We start from the raw sequence: 24,484 nt of genomic DNA on the forward strand, positions 1-24,484 counted from the left end.
TTGAGATTTTTCTAGATTCTTTGAGGTTATTTATCTATAATAATCATATTATGGAATGGAAACAGTTAATTTATTTCTAGTATATGTGTCTTTTATTTATTTATTTATTTGTCCTTGTGGCCCTGAACTTCATGTATATTATTAATAGGAGTGGTAAGAGAGAACATCCAACTTTATTTCCTATTATTGAGTATTCCATCCTCAGCATTAAGTATATTTATAGAATTTTTATAGATTCTCTTTACAAGGTTGAGGAAGTTTCCTTCTAATTTGCTGAGGGATTTTAACAATTTGTTTGTTTTGGTCATGAATGGGTTTTCTCAAATACTTTTTCTGCATCTATTGAGATTAATTGAGATTAGTGCATTATTTTTCTCTTTTCTTTCTTTTTTTTATTTGCAGAGCTGGGGGTGAAATTCAAGGCCTTGTACATGCTAGACAAGTGCTCTACCACTGAGCTAAGCTACATACTAGCCCTTGGTTTTTCTTCTTAAATTTGTTAACATGGTAAATTACATGATTGATTTTCAATGGCTGAACCAGGTTTAAATTCCCAAATATGCCCCACTAAGTAATAATGTATTATCTTTCATATATGTTTTTGGATTTGATTTGTTAATATTTTGGTGATGATTTTTACAGTTATATTTGTGAAGGATATTGGTTGTAGTTTTTAATGTCTAGTGTTGGTATTAGAATAATACTGACATTAAAATGAATTTTCACCTCTTCTATTTTCTGGAACAGATTGTATGTAATTGGCATTTCTTCCTTAAATGTTTGATAGACTTCATCAAATAAATCATGTGGGCATCATTATTCATCAGTGAAATCATCAGAGCTGGGCATGCCTGTCATCCTAGTGATTCAGGAGGCTGAGGAAAGAGGATGGTAAGTTTGAGGCCAACCTGGGCAATTTATCAAAAGCCTGTTTATTTATTTATTTATTTTTTAAATATTTATTTTTTTTTTAGTTTTCTTAGGTGGACACAATATCTTTATTTTTATGTGGTGCTAAGGATCGAACCCATTGCCTCACGCATGCCAGATGAGTGCGGTACCACTGGAGCCACATCCCCAACCCAAGAGCCTGTTTTAAAATAAACAATAGAAAGAGCTGGGGGAATGTAGCTCAGTGGTAAAGTGACCCTGGGTTCAATCTTCACTGAATGTTTTTTTTTTTTTTTTTTTTTTTAGTTGTAGTTGGACACAATGTCTTTATTTTATTTATTTATTTTTATGCAATGCTAAGGATTGAACCCAGGATCTTGCATGTGCTAAGCAAGCACTCTATGGCTGAGCTACAACCCCAACCCCTCACTGAATGGTTTTTAAGTACAAACTCAATTTCTTTAATTGATGCAGGACTTTTAATTATCAATTTCTAATTGAGTGAGTTTTGGTTTTGTCTTTGAGGACTTGTGTAAGTTGTCAAATTTATGAACAGAATTATCTGTCATTTTCCTTTTGGGCATCCTTTTAATATTTATGGATTTATGCCAATATTCTCTCTTGTTCCTGATATGGGTAATTTGTGTCTTCTCTCTGTATATAATTTATTTTATTTATTTTTTGGGATGGGATCTGTGTTGCCCAGGCTGGTCTCAAACTCATGGGCTCAAACAGTTCTCTTGCCTCATCCTACCAAGTAGCTGGGATTACAGATGTGCCACCATGCCCAGCTTTATTTAGCTTCTTAAGAAGGAAGTTTCGATTATTGATTTGAGAATTTTTTCTTCTAATACAACTATTTATTATTGTAAATTTTCCCACAAGCACTGTACTAGTGTAGTCCACAAATTTTTATATTTTTAAAATTTAAAATATCCTTTAAATGCATTGACCCATCCTATTTGATCCATGGATTGTTTTAAAATCTTCAAATGTATGAGAACTTTTCAAATATCTCTCTGCTTTTGTTTTCTGGCTTAATTCTATTATGGTCTGAAAAACACACTTTGTATAATTTCTATTCTTTTTAATATGTTAGTTTTTTTTAATGACCCAGAATATGGTATATTTGATGAATGTTCTACATATGATTGAAAAGAATGGGTATTGAGATTTTTTTTTTTTTTTTTTTGGCAATACTGGGTATTGAACTCTGGGTCTTGAACATGCTTGGCAAGTGCTTTACCACTGAAGCTACACCCCCAGCCCTTGATGTTGTTCTACAGATAACAATTAGGTCTAGCTGGTTGATACTATTGTTCATGTCCATGTATTCTTTTTTTTTTTTAAAGAGAGAGTGGGGGGGGGAGAGAATTTTTTTTAATATTTATTTGTTAGTTCTCGGTGGACACAACATCTTTGTTGGTATGTGGTGCTGAGGATTGAACCCGGGCCGCACCGCTGTCATGACTCTCTCTTGTGCATGATCTGGGCTGTAAGCACCACAAGGATGGGTGTGTTTCACACTCAGTTGTATTCCTAGCACTCAGCCTAACTGCTGGCATAGAGTAGATACTTAACAAAATGGAGTAAATTCAAGATAGGTGTATTGAATGTCTAACAAGTACCAAGCACTGTGTTCAAAGCTATAGAAAAGCAGTGTCCCAAGGTTTTGGAGGGAGGGAGGGAGGGAGGAAGGAAGGAAGGAAGGAAATTGTATTGAATTGATGAGGACTTTAAAATTATTTACCTTAAGCACCATTTCATAAGATAAATTTCAATTCTATAAAACTACAAAAAGCACAGGGCTGGGAATATAGCTCAGTCAGTAGAGTGCTTCCCTTGCATGCACAAAGCCCTGGGTTCCATATCTAGCACCACCACCACCACAAAAAACCGATAAAGCACATAAGGTTATTTCCTTTTATGAAAAACTGCCTACATTGTTCTTTTTTTAAAAATCTGATTTTCTAGCTAATCAGTAAAACAACTGATTGGCTCCTATTCACAGAAGGGCCACTGCAACCCACTGGTATAGAAGAGAAACAAAGTATAAACTAGTTCTATAAATTGTACCATATAGAGTAATAAAAGTGACTTAATGGACAGTCAAGCATCAAACTGTGCGGTGCTGGTTCCTTGTCCTTTGCACAACGACTGAGAGATAGGCGTGCTTGATGTCTCTAGGGGACGAACCTTGATCTTTTGTGAAATTCCTTGCAGCTATATAGATGTTTGCTGTTTGTACCAAATGTATTGGATGCCTTGCCTGATTGAGTTCTCACCACTACCTCGTGAAATAGAAAGCTATTCTGACTCCTATTTTACAGATGCAGACAGAAAGACATTCGGAAAGATTTACCTTTCGTGGACAATTTCCCCAAGGTGACACACATAGTCCTAATAACTGGCTGAGCAAGCACACAGCATGAGATTTTGAACTAGACCTTAAACCCAGGACTCTGTCCCCATATCCCACTGCCTGTGTGGAAAATGAGGAACCAGGAAGTGTCAGCAGAGACAGGTGTCTCCCGCGGACAACTGTAACATTCCAGTGGGATAAGTTGGTCCCACCACTCCCTTCCAGAATGCTGAAGCCTCTGCGTGAAGCTATTAGAGTGGGCTATGAGGAGCATGGAGAGGGCGTGGCCCGGCCGGATCCAGGGGGCGTGACAGGGGCGGGGGCGTGGCCTGCGGCGGCGCGTCGCCACGAGGCGTGCCTTCCCGTGACCCCAGCGGAGCCGGCCGGCTTTGCCCGCGGTCGAGCAACGAGCAACGGCGCTACTGGGCCATGGCTAGCTGTGGGCCTCCGGCCGGCGGCGCAGCTCGGCGGCCGCTGCACTCGGCCCAGGCAGTGGACGTGGCCTCGGCCTCCAGTTTCCGGGCCTTCGAGATACTACACTTACACCTGGACCTGCGGGTAGAGTTCGGGCCGCCGGGGCCGGGCCCGGGGAGCCGGGGGCTGAATGGCACTGCGATCCTGGATCTGCGCTGCCTCCTTCCGGAGGGCGCCACCGAGCTGCGGCTCGACTCGCACCCCTGCCTCGAAGTGACGGCGGCAATGCTGCGGCGAGAGCGGCCCGAATCGGAGGAGCTGCCCACGGAACCCGTGCCCTTCCACACGCTGCCCTTTTCACATTACGGCCAAGCCCTGTGCTTGGACTTCCCGCAGCCCTGCCACACGGCCGAGCGCTTCCAGGTGGTGCTCACCTACCGCGTCGGAGAGGGACCCGGGGTGAGTGCGCCCCCCGGTGTCCAGCCCTGGTCCCTGGCCTTGCCCGGTGTCTTCCTGCCGCTCTTCCGGCCTCGGAGCCGCGCCTGGAGACACTCACGCAAACCCAAGGGAGGGGAAAGGAAGAGATAAGTTGGTTAAGTTGGCTGTAGTCTAATTGCTTCACAGCGCTACTCTGGAGCTCCCCCAGTTCCCCTAGTGACCATCAGTTCCCTCTGAACTCCCTGGACCCAGGTTTTCCTCTCCTGGAGTCTGCAGCCACTGTGTACTACGCTTGGCCTTTCTACTATCCTTCCTGTCTCTCCTCCCTGGCCCGGTAGAGGCTTGTCTAGATCACCCCACATTCCCTCTCATCACATACCCCACATCCAGTATTCCATGTGCCTTTCTGGATAACGAACTGTTCATACACCGAACTTAATGCTGTTATAGGACTTTTGGATTTATGTCCTATTGTCAGCTAGGGACTTTATTTCTGTGTTATGGGACCCTGGACAGTGCTGGTTAGTTAGCCAGATGCTGACTCTGTCCTTTATTCTGTGTGCTCTTCTAGTTCCACAGGCTGAACAAGCTTGAAGCCCAGATAATTAGTTTTGTTTCCTCCTACGTAGTTCTGGATTTGATTAACAGAAGAGTTTGAGTGAAAGTGAGAAGTGGGATTAGAATGTTCTAGGCTTTATAATAACTTGGACTTCTCACTGTTGGTTGACTCGCAAATCTTATATTTTGGGGAGCAAATATTGGAAATATGAGGATGGAAGGTTATGTGGTGTACCTTTTTTTTAGTCAGGTATTCCTTGGTGGCCTTAGGCTGTGGCTGCTAGTTATTTTTGAGGGTGGGTTACAAGTTTTACAGTGGGCAGTTGAAACTTATTCATCTAGCTAGCAGTTCCCCTTTGCTCTTAGAACTGGCCCAAAGAGAAGTTCTGTTCTTGTGGTTAAAAACTGGAGGAAAAAAATTAATCTTGTGATAGGACTTGTTTGAAAAATGAAAGTCCAAAGCACTTGATGCAAACTAGCCTAGAAGGAGAAAGAAAACCCCAGTGCCCTGTGGAGAAATGTAACCTTTATTTAGTGTCTTTGGTTCCTCTGTTATATCCTGGTTCCTTGCTTTTTGGCAGGAACAAAAAATTAAACAGGATGAATGGAAAAATTAAACCCTCCTGAATTTGCCTACTAAAAGTGGCAGAATTGAATTTCATTTAAGACATAATGGCAGAGGTCTGTGCTTTACAAGGAGCTATCCTTTGCACTGTGAAGTTCTGCATTAACGGCACTTGTATGTATTCCTTCCCCTCTGATCCTCACTATCATTCTGATGAAGGTTCTCATATTAATCACCCCAGGACCCTCTCCCTGACTTTATGACTTTATATAATATATGAACTGCTAGGTTTCTTCATTCCATTGCCAAAAAACCCAAAAAAACAAAAAACAACAACAAAAACTCAGCACAGTGGAACATGCCTGAAATACCATTGATTAGTGAGGGCCGAGGCAAGAGCATTGAAAGTTTGAGGTCACCCTTTCATCCTGTGTAATATTGCAAGACCCTGTCACCAAAAAAAAAAAAAAAAGAAAGAAAGAAAGAAAAAGAAACCCCCAAAACTCATGCAGATGATAAAAAAGGAATTTTGGAGAAGAGGATGATGGCCAGTACTTATTAAGATGTGCCAGGCTCTAGTCTAATTGCTTCACAAAGTTAAGTGAGATGTCTTTATATAAGAGACCAGTATAGTACCTGGTACATAGTGAGTACTCTTAGGAGTATTTACTCTTATTGCTAACTCATCTTTTAATTAATATACTTTATTTTAAAAAATAGATTAAAACAGAAAAAATGAGCAGATAGTACAGAGTTCCCATCGATACACACAATTTCTCCTATTAGCATTTTACATTTGTATGACATTTCTGATAAAATTAATGAGCCAATACTGGTATATTATTATTATTAACTATAGTTTTTTTCCATTTCCTTAGTTCATTTTTTTTTTTTTTTGGTGGTGCTGGGGATTGAACCCAGGGCAAGGCAAGCACTCTACCAACTGAGCTATACCCCCAGCCCTCCTTAGTTCTTAATTTCTTTTTCTCTTCTAGGAACACCATCCAGAACACCGCATATAGTTAGCTGGTGTGTAGCCTTACATCTTTCTTGGCACTGGACAGTTTTTCAAACTTTGTTTTTTATGTCCTTGACAGTTTGGAGGAGTGTTGGTCAGATATATTATAGAGTGACCCTCCACTGGAATTTATCTGATGTTTTTCTCATGATTAAATTAGGATCATGAGTTTTTGAGCAGAAATTCACATAGGTAAGATGCTGTTTCCTCACATCATATTGAGGTTGCATAGTACTGCCATGATTTCTGACTATTGATGTTGACCTCCGTTGCATAGCTGAAGTAGTATATCTCAGTTTTCTCTACTGCAAAGTTACCTCCCCACTTCCATACTATACTGTGTTTGTTAGAAGGAGACTAAATTTTTCACATTTACAAATAAAAACTCAAGCAGAGAAAAAAATCTGACATCCCAATGTGGCTTTCTTGAAAATAGGTTTCAAATGCTTCTGTATTTGAAACCATTCATTATACCTGCCCAGGCCTGTCTCCTACCACTCTGTAGCAAAGCCTACTGCCAAGACAAGCAGGAGTGGGATGGCTGTACATTCCCTCCCACCCACCCAGATATATCTATGTTGTAAGTGACCTTTTACTGTGGGCAGAAATTAGGTTTATCATTATTCAGATTTCTCCTTGGTTTAAGAGCTAACAGAAAACAATCAAGAGTGCTGGTTACAGTGGTGTAGGCCTGTAATCCCAGCTACTTGCAGGGGTTGAGGCAGAAGGGTCACAAATTTGAGGCCTACTTAGACACTGTAGCCAGACCCTGTCTCACAGTTTTAAAAAGGGGCTGAGGATGTAGTTCAGCGGTAGAGTGCTTGTCTCGCAATAGTCATCAGGCACTGTGGTGCATACTTTTAGTCCTGGCACTTGGGAAGTTATGGCAGGAGAATTGCTTGACTCCAGGAGTTCAAGGCCAGCCTGGGGACATAGCAAGAGTTCATCTCAAAATAATAATAATAATAATATCATACAACCAATGCATACAATATAAAATTTATAAAATATATTTATGCTGAAAAGATAAGCTTCAGCAATAGAGAGCACATGTTAATCACCGATTCATAGATTCATAGTTTGGTTCTGCTTTCCCGTGTCATGACAAGTCCCAATACAGTTGCTTCAGTGTTGACTACTACAGTAAGAAGAACACAGGAAGAAGACAAAGTGACAGGATCAGGGGCTAGGTATAGGATTCCTGAGATGACCCCCGGGATGCAATAAGAAATGAATCCTTTGTGGTAGTTCTGCCCTGTGAAGAGGATGTCATACCATGGTGTGGATTTTAGGAGAGAGTAAATACATAGTAGAAGAGAACTTTCCAGTCAGAGCCCAATCAACTGGCAGAAGGATTTTAAGAATTACCTGAGGGTTTTTTTTTATGTGTGTACTGGAGATTGAACCCAGGGGTGAGCTATATCCTCAGCCCTGTCCCCTTCCCCTTTTTAAATATTGGGACCAGTTCTCACTTATTTGTCTAGGCTGGTCTGGATCTTGCTAAGGCTGACCTCAAATGTACAATCTTCTTGCCTCCTGAATTACTTGGAAGAATTCCCTGAGATTTTCCCATGCCAGCCAGCTCTTTTGTCTGGCTGGACTGAGTTCCTCTGAGGGATGTCAGTTCCAAAATGCTTTTCTGTTCCTTTAGGTTTGCTGGTTGTCTCCTGAGCAGACAGCAGGAAAGAAGAAGCCTTTTGTCTATACCCAGGGTCAAGCTGTTCTAAATCGGGCTTTCTTCCCTTGCTTCGACACTCCTGCAGTGAAATGCAAATATTCAGCTCTTGTTGAGGTAAGGAGATTAAGGTTAGGTGCACCTGCCCTCAGGGACCAGAAAATAATTTCAGCCTGGCATGGTGATGTGCACCTGTAGTTGCAGCTACTTGGGAGGCTGAGGTAGGAGGATTGCTTGAACACTGGAGTTCAAAGCAGAAGCCAGCCTGGGCAACATAGTGAGATCTCTCTGTTTAAAAAAAAAAAAAAAAAAAAAAAAAAAAATATATATATATATATATATATATATATATATATATATACACACACACACACACACACACACACACACATATGTATATATATGTATAATTTCAGACCTTTCAGATTACATTTTAGTTGACAAATTATTATCCATCCAGTAGTACTTCTGAAAGATTGAATCCTCTTTAACTCTTCTACCTACAGAAGTTTTATATAGCTTTCTAAATCCCATAAATTTAGCACAGGTTTACTTTCTTGAAGCCTTTGTGTTCTCTAAAATGGATTCTAGGTCATTAGTATCACCATGCAGGTCGCTGGACACACTATTCTTCAAGCTAGTCACAGGAGACTCTGGGTTGGCCCTATAAGCTTTTTCTGTTGCCAGGTCCCAGATGGCTTCACAGCTGTGATGAGTGCAAGTACCTGGGAGAAGAGAGGTCCAAATAAGTTCTTCTTCCAGATGTGTCAGCCTGTCCCCTCCTATCTGATAGCTTTGGCCATCGGAGATCTGGTTTCAGCTGAAGTTGGACCCAGGTAGGAGACAAAGACGCTACAGGCAAGGTTGGTTTGATCTTGGAGTCAAGGAGGACTCTGACCAGTGTACCACTGGGATGGTTCTTGGGACAGCATGGGATCCTATATCTACGTCTAGAGCCTTCTGCAGTGGAGAAGCAGAGTACAGCTGGGGGAGGCACCCTTTTCTCTACTTCTAAACCTGCTGTCTGGAATGAGATCACAGTCCTGCTTAGCAGTAACAGTTGTCCTAGGCTGCATTTTAGAGTCATGTTGAGACTTAGGTGACAGTTTTAGAAGATTGATTTTTTTTTTTTTTTTTTGGTACTGGGGATTGAATTCAGGGGCACTCAACTACTGAGCCATATTCCCAGCCCTATTTTTTTTGTTGTTGTTTTTGTTTGTTTGTTTTTTTGGTAGCAGGGATTGAACTCAGGGGCACTTGGCCACTGAGCCACATCCCTAGCCCTATTTTGCATTTTATTTAGAGACAGGGTCTCACTGAGTTGCTTAGTGTCTTGCCATTACTGAGGCTGGCGTTGAACTCGCCATCCTCCTGTCATCCTCCCAAGCCACTGGAATTATAGGCATGCGCCTCCATGTCAGGCTAGAAGATTAATCTTTAATAGTGTCTTTAAATTCTAAATGTCTTCTAGCAACTATATTCACTATTTGTTGGCAGTACTAGGAAAGGGCACACTACCACTGAGCTACTCCCAGTCGTTTTAATTTAATTTTTATTTTTAGACAGGTTCTCAATGTTGGCCTCTAACTTGCAATCTTTGTGTCTCAGCTTCCTGAGTCACTGGGATTACAGACCTGTGTCACAGTGCCCAGCTACTATAGTAATTTTTTTTTTTTTTTTTGGTACCAGAAATTGAACCAAGGGGCACTCAACCACTAAGCCACATCTCTAGCCCTTTTTTATTTTTTATTTTTTTTGAGGCAGGGTCTTGTTAAGTTGTTGAGGGCCTTGCTAAGTTGCCTTGCTAAGTTGCTGGCCTTGAACTCATGATCCTTCTGCCTCAACCTCCCTAGATGCTGAGATTATGGATGTGTGTTGTGTCACTGCATCCTGCTACTGTAGTAATTAAAAAAAAATAATTTTTGTATCAAATCTTCTCATTTTTCTTTAACACTTTATTCCTAAAAATACACAATTTTGATTTCATTATTTCCTTCTAGAGAGGGAGGGGTCTCTACTGCTGCAGATGCATGTATCTAAACTTAGGGTGACACAATGCCTCCGTGAAATTAAATGGATTTGGTGGAGACAGATTTTGTAAGGTTTCTTGAAACAAGAAATTTTACCAGGAGTATAGGTTTTCTGGATGTTATATCATCTACCACAGCAGCTTGCTCTTGCTGTGACGGGATCAAAGATTGAACTGCAAAGCTGAGGCCCTTTGCTAGCTCTGCTGCTGCTTTTTATCTCTGGCCCTGCTCTCAGTTCCTGGAGGTGGTGGTGTCCTCAACAAGATTGTGATGACAAGCCTCAGACTTTGTAACTGGGCATGGTAACACTGCCAGGCTCATGGGTATCGGGTGGAATAATAGATAGGATTCTGTTGGTGTCTGCTTCTAATAAACACACTCAAAACAATGTCAGCCTTAAAAGACAAGGTCTTATCCTCTTCCTAATAGGCAGTGCCGTAGATAACCTAAGGGATAAAAAGAAAAGATAACCTAAGGGATGTCATCTTTGCAATAGACAGGGAAATAAATAAATAAATAAAGGAATGTCATTTTGAGAATGTATTTACCCTTACTAAGTTTCTATTAATAAAAGTGTGAGGTGTTTTTTTTTGTTGTTGTTTTTGTTGTTTTTTGGTACTTAATGATTGAACCCAAGAACATTCTACAGAGTTGAAAAATTGCAAAGGCTGGCCTTGAACTCTTGCCCCAACCTCCTGGGTAGCTGGGATTACAGGCATGTGTCACTGTGCCTAGCTGAATGTGAACTATTAATGGGCAATGAGAGAAAAACAAATTCTAAACATACGGAATGATAACGTTTTATTTATCTTTTGAAGCTTTGTAAGAAAATTACAACCAGTATATCAAACTAGGTGACAGAATCTATTTAACTTCTGGTGGTGACTTTTTCCTTCCCTTCTCAGATGCATGCTCCCTGCCTCATGGGTCACATCTTAAGGTCTCGTGGAGTACATTAAATGTGAAGGTCTAGCAAAATGTGCCACCTGTCCCCAGTCTTGTTACCTTGGGAAGAGAGTCCTAGCCAGAAAGGGGTTGGTGATATACCCCAGAAGGCCTTTTGTGCATGACTTCTTGTAGTGCTCACCCAGATTCCATGGGGACGGTCTTATCGTGTCTGGTTTGTAGCTAGGCAGACCAAGGCTCTAGGACACTGACTTGCACAGGAGCCCTGGATTCTCGAGTCAGCTTCTTCCTGGGTTCAGTAAATGGTCTTGTGCTGACAGTCACCTCTCAGCCTTGGCCTTTTCCTTTTATTTTCCTATTTTTTATTATGAAAATTTTAAATGTACAGAAAATTGAAAGGATGAGGCACTAAATATCTGTATGCTCATTCATTTTGTCATTATCAGTTTTATTTCTGTGTGGGTTTGTTTTCATTTGTTGTAGACCATTTAAAGTAAATTAGAGTGCCTCTGTTAAGAGTAAAACCATTCTTCCTTAATTGTGAAGAATAAAGGCACCATACCATTATCGCACCTAGGACAATAGCAACTTTATATTAACGTTAATAAATTTATCTCTTAAGGTTTCTTTCATTTCCAAAGATGCTATTATTAGAATTCTTTCTTAGCCTGCTAGTGCACGCCTGTAATCCCAGCCAGTCTGGAGGCTGAGGCAGTAGGATCATAATTGGAGGCCAACCTCAGCAATTTAGCAAGACCCTATCTCAAAATTTAAAAATAAAAAGATCTGGGAATATAACCCAGTGGAGGAGGCCCCAGAGTTCAATCCCCAGTAGCACTAAAACAAAAAAGAACCGTTTCTTCATCTGTCCTGTAAATAGGAAAAAGGAAACTTAACATTTGTATGTCACTGTATGAAGACCTTTCTCATGCTTTGCTTTTTTTTTTTTTTAAAGAGAGAGTGAGAGAGGAGAGAGAGAGAGAGAGAGAGAATTTTTTTAAAAAAAATATTTATTATTTTTTAGTTCTCGGCGGACACAACATCTTTGTTGGTATGTGGTGCTGAGGATCGAACCCAGGCCGCACGCATGCCAGGCGAGCGCACTACCACTTGAGCCACATCTCCAGCCCATGCTTTGCTTTTTTTTTAAAAAAAAATATTTATTTTTTTTAGTTGTAGTTGGACACAATACCTTTATTTATTTATTTATTTATTTCTATGTGGTGCTGAGGATTGAACCCAAGGCCTCACACATGTGAGGCAAGCTCTCTACCGCTGAGCCACAACCCCAGCCCCACATGCTTTGCTTCCCTCCCCCCTCCCACATTGGGTATTGAACCCAGGACCCTCTAATACCAAACTATACTCCCAGCCCTTTTTATTTATTTATTTATTTTTAATTTTGAGATAGGATCTTGCCAGATTCTCTTTGGCTGGCTTTGAACTTGTGATCCTCCTTCCTCAGCCTTCTGAGTAGCTGGGATTATAGGCCACTGTGTCCAGCTTGTATGCTGCTTTAGCTAATCTTCATCTCTTATAGATGATCAAGAAAACTGAGGCTCAGGGGGGTCAAATAACTTTTGCAAGATCACAGTGTTGAAGCCACAGACTTCAGCACTGCAGGTTACCTCCCATTACCTCAAGGCAGTAGGTGCAGGTGATCTGATCTTGCATCTTCTGACTCTGTGGCTGACCACACGGTCACATTTATTTGACTCAGATATGGACCAACACTGGTTTTTACAGGTGGTTTAAGGCTTGGTCTCTGTAGGAGTGTCAACACACCCTCTGCTTTTTCTGTGTTCTTACCGTTAAGGAGCCGGGTGTGGGCAGAACCCTGCCTGATTGACGCTGCCAAGGAGGAATACGACGGAGTGATAGAAGAATTCTTGGCTACAGGAGAGAAGCTTTTTGGACCCTATGTTTGGGGAAGGTGTGGTATCACACTGACAAGTGTGTTTTGTCAAACTGAGTCTTTGCTTTCCATTCTGCCTTCTGGGGCTACTTCCCTTCCTTGTGTCTCCTAGAGCAAGGTTTCCTTGATCCTAGAAGTGAAGGAGAGGAGGTAGAGAAGAGAAAGGGGTGAGCCAGGCCCCTGGGAGTGGCTGAGGAGGGGACTCCAGGAGGGAAGGATCTTAGATGGTAAAAATCTGCTGCCATGTTAGAGACGGGGAGACTCAGCTAGGGCCTTTGATCCTGGTGGGAAGTTATCCACTGGCCATTTTGTCCTTTTACATCTTTAGACTACAGGCTTCTTAGATATTCACTGGTATTTGAGACTGCAAGTTGGCCTCCTAGAGGAGTGAGGGTGTGAGCTGAGTGTGACAGGGCCAGGAGTATGTTCACCCCATGCTTTGGAGGAGAGAGATTTGGAGCCCTAGGAAAGGGGAGGCCGAGGACACGGGAGCCCTGCCCTCTGGAGAAGACTGAGGAGCTGGACTTCATTTCTGCCTGAGATCGCGCTCTGCCTGTCTAGCGACCGCAACCCTTAAGGCTTACAGCGAGATGGGAAGGCCACTTCAGGGAAGTAAGATGTGTTGCAGGAAGCCAGGACGTCTCTGTGACCTTTCAGTTTTTTGGCAGGTATGACTTGCTCTTCATGCCACCATCCTTTCCATTTGGAGGAATGGAGAACCCTTGTCTGACCTTCGTCACCCCCTGCCTACTAGCAGGGGACCGCTCCTTGGCTGACGTCATCATTCATGAGATCTCCCACAGTTGGTTTGGGAACCTGGTCACTAATGCCAACTGGGGGGAGTTCTGGCTTAACGAAGGCTTCACCATGTATGCCCAGAGGAGGATCTCCACCATCCTGTTTGGTAAGGTGCCACCCTCCCCCCAGGCAATCTGCCCCCATTCCCCACTGTGAGGCCAATGCTGTCTCCTTTGGGGGTTTAGGATACAGGTGGGCGTGGAGAGGAGGGCACAGTGCAGAAAATTCAGGTGAAAGATGATATAGGGCTAGTGGATAAACATTGTATTTAAAGTAGGTAATCCCTGCTCCACTGCCTGCCACAGAGACAGTGGCAGCCGTGGTTTATACTGACCGAATGGACTAACAGGTGAACTCACAATGAAAGTTCCCCCATCTAAGCTGCAGCCACACACCAGGCACACTCCTCCCTGAGCCAGGCAACCCCTGAAGGAGAGTTGCCCAGGGTTGATCATCCAGGTGGCTGGCTAAGTTGTGAATGAATCATAAAATCATTGTCATCATTATCTTAATCACCTTTATGCCAACTTTGTCCTGGATGCCTTGCAAAAAATAATTTGCCAGGTATGGTGATGCACACCTATAATTCTAGCTATTCAGGAGGCTGAGGCAGGAGGATTACAAATTCAAGACCAGCGTGGGTAACTTAGACTCAGTCACAAAATAAAAAACATGAAAAGGGCTAGGAATGTAGCTAAGTGATGGAGTGCCCCGGTTCAATCCCCAGTACTGGGGAGAGTGGAGGAAAGAAACCATAATTTGCCGTGTGCAGTGGAGCACACCTATAATCCCAGTGACTCAGGAGGCTGACACAGGCCACAAGTTTTAAGCTACCCTGGGCAACTTAGCGAGATTTTGTCTCAAAAAGAAGAACTATTTGGTATATGTGGAAAAACACAAAAAGGAAGAAAAAATTATAATCTCATTATTCAAGATTAATGAATGTATATTCTTTCAAATTGTTTTTATGTGTATATATGTAGTATGTGTGTATGAGTTATCAAACTCTCCATGGTTTTACAGCTGTCTTGCTATTTAAACTTAAAATTTAAAAGAGTCTTAAAAGCTTGTTAAGTCATTAAATTTTGTCCAAGGGCCTAGGGATATAGCCTAGAAGTATAGTACTTGCCTAGCATGCAGAAGGCCTGTGTGTATGTGTATACATGTGTGTATAATATATAAATATATGTATACACACATGGCTGTATAGTGTGGATGTTTCATGATTTATCAATCTCCACTTGTTAGGTAAGTTATTCCTATCTATTGATATTTTTAAAAAATGCTTCATTATTTATTTATTTTTTTGTATTTCTTTTTTTAAATTTTTAAAAAAATAAATGACAGTGGAATGCATTACAATTCTTATTACACATGTACAGCACAATTTTTCGTATCTCTGGTTATATATAAAGTATGTTGACACCAATTCATGTCTTCATACATGTACTTTGGATAATGATATTCTCATTATCCAAATGAGGACATTCCTCCCATGCTCCCCCTCTCTACCTCACTATGAGTCAGCCTCCTTATATCAGAGAAAACATCATCGGCATTTGTTTTTTTTGGGATTGGCTAACTTCACTTAGCATTATCTTCTCCAGTGCCATCCATTTACCTGCAAATGCCATGATTTTATTCTCTTTTAATTGCTTGTTAAAATTCCATTGTTTATATAACATCTATTGACATTTTTATAAATATGTTTTTAGTGGTGCTGGGGATCAAACCCAGGGCCTTGGGCATGCTTGGCAAGTGCTGGTGCTGAACTATATCCCCAGCTCTCCACTGAAATATTGTGGAAATTATTGTAGAAATGTTGATGCACATCTAATACAACTTCAATAAGGATAAATTCATAGAAATGTAATTCTGGATCTGAAATCTGTGTGTGTCTGTGTGTGTGTGTGTGTGTGTGTGTGTGTGTGTGTGCTGGGAAGTACTGGGGATTGAACCCAGGGACTCCTGTTTGCCAACCAAGCACTCTACCATTGCGCTACATCCTCAGCCCTTTTTTATTTTTGTTTTGAGACAGTGTCTTGGTAAAGTGTTTGGGTTGGCCTTGAACTTGGAATTCTCCTGCCTCAGCTTCTTGAGTGGCTGGCATTACATGTAGATGTGCACTACTAGGCACCACTTGGTTTTGAACATTTTAGAGACTTTTTAGTACATATTGTCCCTAACCTCCCAGAAAGTTAGTACAAATTTATACTTCAATTCAGAGTAGATAGAGTAAAAGCCTGTTTATGAATGTCTTAATCAGCCTCTAAGAATCCTAAGGGAAATGATACTTTCCCATTGTTTAGAGGAAGAGACCTAGGCTAAGAGAGGCTTCCAGTCAGAGTACCTAGTAAATGGCAGAGCTGGCTGATTGAAACACTCAGTCCCCTCCTCTCCACCACTCCTTCAGCGTTTTTGTGTTGTTTCATTTGTTTTTATGGTACTGGGGATTTAACCCAGGGTTCACTTGAACCTACGCAGGTATTGTAACACTGAGCTACATCCCCAGCCCTTTTTTATTTTTGTTCTGAGTCAGGATCTTAGCTAAATTGCTGAGGCCAGCCTTGAACTTACAACTTTCCTGCCTTAGCGTCCCAAGTACTTGGCATTATAGGTGTACACCACTATACTAGGCTCTCAGTTATGTTTAAAGCCATAAGGAGAGTTAGAGATTTTTAAAAGAATTTGTGTGTGTGTGTGTGTGGGGGGGTGTATTGGGGATTGAACCCAAGGGCACTTTACTTCTGAACCACATCCCCAGTCCTTCTTATTTTTTATTTTGATAAGGTCTTGCTAATTTGCTGAGACTGGGCTCTAGCTTACCATCCTTCTGCCTCAGCCTCCTAAGTCCCTAGGATTATTTTGCTTTGTTTTTGTGGAACATCAAGCCCATGTCCTTGCACATGCTGTGCATGAGCTGTACCACTCAGCTACATTCCCAGCCCAGAGATCTTTAAAAATCTTGTGACTGTTTCTCTTGTTTGACAAACAAACGAAAAATATTTAAATTTTCATAGAAGATCCAATTGCTATCTAAAAATGAAAATAGATTGATAGGAAAAGGTAACTGTCAGGAAGAAGGTGTGGTTCTCCCAGTCCTCCTGGGAGAAACCTACAACTTAATTAGCCTAGTCCTTATAGCCTGGAGCAACAGGGAGCTCAGAGCTGAGTCACGTTCTCTGCGACCCTATTTACCTTCTAACTCCAGGAAGGGACCTTATTAGGATTCACGCCACAAGGGGGCAGCACAGTGCTTTCTCCAGGAAAATACGCTTGGAAGTGGTGACCAGCTTTTGGGTTTCAAAAAATTTGTCCATTTTTGTCCATTCCAGGGGCTGCTTATACCTGTTTGGAAGCTGCTACTGGGCGAGCTTTGCTGCGGCAGCACATGGACATCACCGGAGAGGAAAACCCGCTCAACAAGCTGCGAGTGAAGATTGAACCAGGTCTGGGAGCTTGCTCAGCCTTCCCCTCTCCCCTGAATTGCACTGTATCCCCAAGCTAGAATTTCATGTTGATCATTGTGCACTTAGAATCGCTTTTTTGGGAGGGAGGAGCCTCCAGAGTACTTTCTAGCTGTCCCTGGCCACTAGACTGACAACCCAACCGTTTCAGCCTGGTTGGAGTTCAGGCCAGCCCTGCGCAGTTCACAGGTCCGTGCTGTTTTATGAGGTGTTTTCTTATTCTTTTTTCTTTCTTTCTTTTCTTTTCTTTTTTTTTAAGTACCAGGGATCTAACCTAGGAGTGCTTAACCACTGATCCACATCCCCAATCCTTTTTATTTTGAGAAAGGGTCTTACTAAGTTGCTTAGGGCTATCCTAGATTGCTGAGGCTGGCTTTGAACTCGTGATCCTCCTGCGTCAGTCTCCAGAGCCTTTGGGATTAGAGGCGTGCGCCACCTGTGAATTCTATAGAACACAGCCTTTTTTTTTTTTTTTTGTAAACAGAGAAACATTAGACAAATTAGACAAGTTCAGTGGCTTGTCCAAGGTCATGAACCTAATCATTTTTAGGTTCAGAGGCTTTTACTTTTTTTTTTTTTTTAATGTTCCATGGGTGACTAATGTAAAACCATTTTGTTCAGCTGAAGCTCATGTTCCTTGGTCCCTCCAACTATGGAAATGAACTTCTTGTACATTGGTAAATTAGTTTTAGTCTAGAACATTTGTGAAAACGATGCATTCTGGGAGGGGAGGTTGAGTAGGTAGGTGGTGACCAATATGGCTGGAAAAGACTGCGCTCCATGTTTCCATGTTCCATCCTAAGAATCGATGGTTCCTGCCCAAGCAAAGCATACCTCAGGAACAAGGAAATGTGTCAGTTCCTCTGGGTGGCTGGTTTCCTTTGCCTCTTCTTAAGTCCATAGTTTCTGACCCTCTAAGATCTCCTTTGAAGTGCTTTGGGAGAGGCCAGAATGGATCTAGAAACCTTGGTCTTCCTGTCCCTGGGGAAGTGGTTTGATGTTTTGCAACAGTAGTCTTTGAATTTGGAGCAATGGGGACAGTGAGGGGAATAGATTATAGATGCTCAAATCCTGTCTGCTTTCTCCTCTGCTAGGTGTTGACCCAGACGATACCTACAATGAGACACCCTACGAGAAAGGTTTCTGCTTTGTCTCATACTTGGCCCACTTGGTGGGTGATCAGGATCAGTTTGACAAGTTTCTCAAGGTATAGTCAACTTTCAATGAGGGGAGAAGGACAAGGAACAGATAAAGAAGCTGGGAGGAATGCAAGGGTAGAGGCAGAGGGCATAAGAGGTAAGGGGTTGGAGAAGGCCCAAGCCATCCAGAGAAGCTAAAAGGCACCTCCCTTCCCACAGGCCTATGTGGATGAGTTTAAATTCCAAAGTATCTTAGCTGATGACTTTCTGGAATTCTACTTGGAATATTTCCCTGAGCTGAAGAAGAAGAGAGTAGATTCCATCCCAGGTAAGTGGAGGAACTGGCTCACAGGCTTCTAGGAGATAATGGAGAGTTATATCTAGTTTATGTTTGGAAGACCAAGGTGGGTGGGAAGGCAGTGGATAAAAGTTATCTGATAAGTGGCCCTTTGTGGGGAGCAAGCCCAGGTCCCAGCTCTGTTCCACAAAAGTGATTCTCTTGGATGTAAGATGCAGCTCAATGGGAGAGCACATGCTTAGTGTGTGCCAGGCCCTGAGCTCAGAACTAGCAATGACTGCAAAAAGACCTCTCTCAATTCCACTGTAAAAGATTTCTCTCAATTCCACTTGGCCTCGTTTTCAACTATTTTGCTTCTCTACTCTTCCCTCTGTGTCTTGTTTTCCTCACACCTGAACATACATGATCATTCCCTTCTCTCTCCCCAGAGAGTTGCTGCCACTGCCCATATGAACAGTCTCAGGGCAGGACAGGGGCAGCCCCTGCCTTAACTTCATGGTTTGGCCTTCTATGGCCCTCTGAGCAAAGGAAAATGCCAGCAGCTGTCCTGCTGATCTGCTTGGGAGGTTCTGCCTCCTCAGAGAGGAGAGAATGTCCTGTTATGGGTGAGATAGTTCATTAGACACACCCCCTGGTCCTGCTGTGAACTCTGAGTCACTCTCTTGGGCCTGCTAACGTCAGTCTCCTATGACAGCTGGATTGGTCAGGCCCTGGGTAGCACCTCCTCTCTAGACAGAGGCCTGCATTTGAAGGTCATGAGATTCTGTAGCTATCACTAGGTGACAATTCCTGAGTGCTTACTATGCACCAGGCAGTGTGCTAAGCTTTTAATGTGTATTTGCTCATTTAATCTTCACAGCTGTCAAACAAGGTAGGGCCTGTCACCACCGTTTTACAGATAAAACTGAGGCGCCAAGACATGAAGTAATGTGCCTGTGGTCTCCCAGCTAGTTAAGGGAAGAGTTGGGACAGTAACCCAGGGAGCCCTGTTTTGGAGCCCTGGTGTTTAAGCACGGTGCTGTTGCAGTGATCAAGAGAAGAATACAGCTAGGAAAGCATCTGACAACATAAGGTTAATTATAGAGCAAAACAACAAAAGACTTTCACTGCCAGAATCCCAGCCACTCAAGAGGCTGAGGCAGCAAGAATCTCAAATTGAAAACAAGCCTCAGCAACTTAGCAAGACCCTGTCTCAAAATAAAAGATAGAATGGAGATGAGCTCACAGAGTGCTCCTGTGTCCAATCCCTAGTACTGAAAAACAAATGCACAGAACACTTTCACAGAAGAAATAGTCACAGTCCAGCCTTACTATGATATTCTCCAGGTATCACCTAACTGCAACCTTGCTGGACAAATTGTTGTTTGGGAAAGTGACATTAAGTACTGGAGAAGGAGTTTGGGTTGAAGAGAGGCAGGGCTTGAGGTCTCTAGGAGTTGCTTGGGAAAATTGACCTTGACCTGGCCAGAGTATTCTGATGGTATCTTCTCTCCTTTTGTTCAACAGGTTTTGAGTTTGATCGATGGCTGAATACTCCTGGCTGGCCCCCCTACCTTCCTGATCTCTCTCCTGGGGACTCACTCATGAAGCCAGCTGAAGAACTGGCCCAGCTGTGGGTGACTGAGGAGCTAAACATGCCAGCCATTGAGGCTGTGGCCATCTCTTCCTGGAAGACCTACCAGCTGATCTACTTCCTAGATAAGATCCTCCAGAAATCCCCTCTCCCTCCTGGTAAGAATAAGTGGGTTATTTCTTCAATATGCTGAATCAAGTCTCCTTGGGTAACAGCTTTTAACCTGGTCCAGAAGGAGAGTCAGGAGGAGTTGAGATCTTGGCCCAAGGCAGTGCCAGATACATCAGGGAGGCAAGTATTTCATGAGAAACCTGTCATCAGAAGAATACAGTCCCTGGTGCCATGGGGAGTAGAGTAAGCCTGGCATTCCTCAATGCTTCAGGCGCTGCAGGCCACTTTTTTAGGCTCTGCATATCTGTGAGGTGGCTTAATCCTTACAACTAGTCTGTGAAGGAGGAATTGTGATTTTAATCCCTATGTAACAAAATGAACTTGAGGCACACATCGTTCATACAGCCAATAAATGGACTGGAATTTGAATACAGTCATCCAAAGCTTTTAGCCATTAATGCTTGCTGCTTGATCGAAATGATATTCACCACTGGGTGTGGTGGTGCATGCCTGTAATCCTAGCAGTTTGGGAGACTGAGGCAGGAGGGTCATGAGTTCAAAGCCAGCCTCAGCAATTTAGGGCAGCCCTAAGCAATTTAGCAAGACCCTGTCTCTAAATAAAAAATAAAAATTAAAAAGGCTCCCCAGGCTTGGTGGCCTGGTACCAAAAAGAAAAAGAAAAAAAAAAAAGAAAGAAAGAAAGAGAGATAATATTCACCAAGGGGTGAGAAAAAGCTAAAGCATAATGGTGCTTGGCTGTAATCTCAGCTACTCAAGAGATTGAGGCAAGGAGGAGCATAAGTTCAGGGTCAACCTCAGCAATTTATTGAAACCCTAATTCAAAATTAAAAATAAAGAGGGCTTAGGGTGTAGCTCAGTGGTAAAGTGATGCTGGGTTTAGTCTCCAATATTGGGGGGATGCAGGTAAAGTTCAGATGAATTGATCAGGTTAATGGTAGGAAAAAAGTGGGGAAGCATATTTAGGGGGTATACATGTGTTATAATCCATAAAGGAAAATAGGATGATTACAGGAAAAGAGCATGTCTGTGACCTGCACCCATATTACTAGTTTGGGGTTAGGTGACTGGACAGTAAGGCACATTGGACAGCAGAGCCTTAGAAGTTCAGGTAACTGGGCTGGGGCTCTGGCTCAGTGGTAGAGCGCTTGCCTAGCATGCATGAGGTAATAAAATAAAGGCATGCTATCCATTTACAACTACAAAAAAATGGAAAAAAAAAAAAAAAGAAGTTCAAGTAACTGTGATAATAGAATATTACCATTCCGGAGCATAAGAATGAATGATACAGTGGGTGGTTGTGGCCACCACTTAAGTTTTATTACTTTATGTTTTATTACTTAAAAAGTAGTTTTTAAGCAAAAAGTAGGCAAGCACTTAGTGTCCCTGAGAATGGGGCTTCTTGGCTTCCCCTGCTGGTCATTAACAACGCATACCATTGGGTATGGAGGCACATGCCTGTCATCCCGGCAGCTCTGGAGGCTGAGATAGGAGGATCGAGTTTAAAGCCAGCCTCAGCAACTGAGCGATGCCCTAAGCAACTGAGTGAGACCCTGTCTTTAAGTAAAATACAAAAAAAAAGGTTCAGGATGTGACTCAGGGTTAAGCACCCAGGGTTCAATCCCTGGTACCAAAAAAACAAAACAATCCATTTCTTTCTCTTTTCTAGGGAATGTGAAGAAACTTGGAGAGGCATACCCGAAGGTCTCAAATGCCCGGAATGCAGAGCTGCGGCTACGATGGGGTCAAATTGTACTTAAGAACGACCATCAGGAGGATTTCTGGAAAGTGAAAGAGTTCCTGCAGAGCCAGGTGGGTGACCCCCACCTCCCTGTCCCATGAAGGTGGGATGTGGTCTACCTACCATACTTGAAGTCATCCTGTGGGCAAAGTGTCTTATGGTCTGAGCTCAGAGCTACAGAGGATGAGGGGCCTGGGACCTCCAGAGGATCTTACTCCTCATTGTGTTGATAATGTGGCCGCTGGAAACATCGTCCTAGGGAAAGAGAAAGCCTGCAAGCTTAGGGGGTTTTTTGCAGATAATCTGGTAGAAGCTTGAGGGATAAAAGGTAGTCAGCTAACCCTCACTCAAAACTGGTAAGGAGGGTAACACATAGCATGGTTCTGGTCATGGGGAGAATGAGAGAGGGCCAGAGGACAAGCAAGGTGAGCAAAGGCTAGATTATATAGATCCCTGCCTCATGGGAAAGCTGCAGGACTTGGGATTAGAATGGACAGAAAGATTGTCCATCAGCTATGAAATCTGCCTCCTGGGTAAGGGTGGGGCTTTCCCCAGGAACTGAATGTCATTGATTGCAGAGCAGGGAAGAGTGGGTTGGATACAAAGCAATGCTCAGCTTCTCTGATCTGCATGAAGCAGGAGCTGCATGTCTGTTGGGGGTGTTCTGAGCCCTCTGACCACTTCTTCTGAGGTAGACAGTTATGCAAATTTGACTTAGGGGTTTTCTTTTGCTTGATTGTAGTTGACCTTATGTGGTCCTGAGTTTTATGTGCTACAGTCTTTAATATATATATATATATATATATATATATATATATATATATATATATAAAATCTTTTAGTTGTAGATAGATACAGTACCTTTATTTATTTATGTTTATGTGGTGCTGAGGATCAAACTCAGGGCCTCACACGTGTTAGGCAAGCGCTGTACCACTGAGCCACAACCCAGCCCAGTTATTTCTTTTTTAATGGTACTAGGGATTGAGCCCAGGGATGCTTTACCACTGAGCCCCACCCCAGCCCTGTGCTGCCGCCTTTGATGTCTGTCACTACTTTGGTAGCTGACCACCTCCAGCTCTCCAAAAGTTGGCAATCCCTTTGTGTTAACCCATCTCATTTGTTCTGTGGATGTAGGGGTCCCTATGTTATCCTGGCTTTGGATACATGTTGAGATTTATCTCCATGGATCTTTGCCACCTGAGAAGATGCCAGAATCAGAGCACCTCTGACTGGGAAGCTCTCTATTTCAACTCTGGTCCCACATCCCTCTTGGCACTTGACCATGATCCCTGTTAGACTGCTTCCAGGGGAAGAGGGCTGGGAAGACAACAGCAAGCTGCTCAGAGCCCGTGCATGTGTTTCTGCAGGGGAAGCAGAAGTATACCCTTCCGCTGTACCACGCCATGATGAGTGGCAGTGAAGTGGCCCAGACCCTCGCCAAGGAGACTTTTGCGTCCACTGCCTCCCAGCTCCACAGCAATGTTGTCAACTACGTCCAGCAAATCCTGGAGCCCAAGGGCAGTTAGAGGTCATGTGCATGGCCTGTCTCTTTGGACTGCCCAGGCTTTCAGAATAATTGTTCTCAAATTCTAGTTTTCCAGTCAACATCCTGAAGTTTTGGTCCCCTCGGGATGATCTTTTTTCTGACCTTAGGTATCTGTCACTTTGGGCCTGTGCTCTGGCAGGAGCTCCTCTCCATACAGGCTGCTGGCATTGGTGGGGGCAGTCGGTCTTCTCCTGCCTTCCCACTTAAGTTTCTGGGGAGAAGCAGAGAGGTTTTCCTTTCTTTTTTCTTTCTTTTTTTAAATAAATGTTTTTAAGCAAAAAGGTAAGTTGGAGTGATTCACTGAGTAACTGTTAATTTCTTCTACAAGGTGTACCTTCGCAATGTGAGTGATAAGAGAACATCACTGCGGGGCCAGCGGGGGACATTGTCTCCCTGTCTTTAGGGAACTGCCAGACTGAGGAGTGGGGCCCACACAGGCCAATGAAAAAATGATTGGCCACATGGCAGGGCTGTTGCAGGGACAGCATGGGGATGAAGAGCCTTCCATCCTGCTCTGTGGGAGGGAGCGAAGCCCAGTTCCCTAGCTGCAGCCTCAGTCCAGTGCTCTCCTCCTCCACCTCTTAAACTCAAGTTTGATCTAGTGCTCTCTCTCTCTCCCCTTCCTTCCTGTCCCTGCCCTTTGCGGGGCCTCACCTGCCTGTGCTCTTCGATAACTATATTTTAATGGTGTGGTGATGGGTCGAATCTGTTCAAAACTTGGCACTTGGACTCGGGGAGGTAGAACCTTGCCTAGCATGTGCAACGCCCTGGGTTCTATCCCCAGCATTCCAAAACCAAAACTTGGTACTAAATTCTGACTTCTTGGCTTCATTGTAGGCTAAGCAGTGAGTAACTTGGGTTTGAGAGTGAGGTGAGAGGAGGATTGAAAGAAAAATTATATTTAGATTACCTTTTTTAACTACAGGGACCCCTGAACCAATATCCATTTGTGGTTCTATCCCTTACTTTAGGTTATCCATGTGGCCATCCCTGCACAGGGATTGAGAAAGAGTACTTC

The 24,484-nt window shown here is 43.0% G+C and overlaps 1 protein-coding gene across 1 annotated transcript; it reads left to right on the forward strand.

The window, feature by feature from the left end:
- The first annotated feature begins 3,524 nt into the window (after window positions 1-3,524).
- On the forward strand, window positions 3,525-23,752 carry Rnpep (arginyl aminopeptidase). The gene is made up of 11 exons (XM_005330346.5): window positions 3,525-4,126; window positions 7,898-8,038; window positions 8,609-8,757; window positions 12,674-12,790; window positions 13,441-13,676; window positions 16,906-17,019; window positions 18,132-18,244; window positions 18,396-18,504; window positions 19,981-20,205; window positions 21,846-21,988; window positions 23,288-23,752. The coding sequence occupies exons 1-11, from the start codon at window positions 3,683-3,685 to the stop codon at window positions 23,444-23,446; spliced, it is 1,950 nt and encodes a 649-aa protein (XP_005330403.1). The 5' UTR covers window positions 3,525-3,682; the 3' UTR covers window positions 23,447-23,752.
- The last annotated feature ends 732 nt before the right edge of the window (window positions 23,753-24,484 follow it).

The sequence above is a fragment of the Ictidomys tridecemlineatus genome, chromosome 10, assembly GCF_052094955.1.
Source record: "Ictidomys tridecemlineatus isolate mIctTri1 chromosome 10, mIctTri1.hap1, whole genome shotgun sequence".
NCBI lineage: Eukaryota > Metazoa > Chordata > Mammalia > Rodentia > Sciuridae > Ictidomys > Ictidomys tridecemlineatus.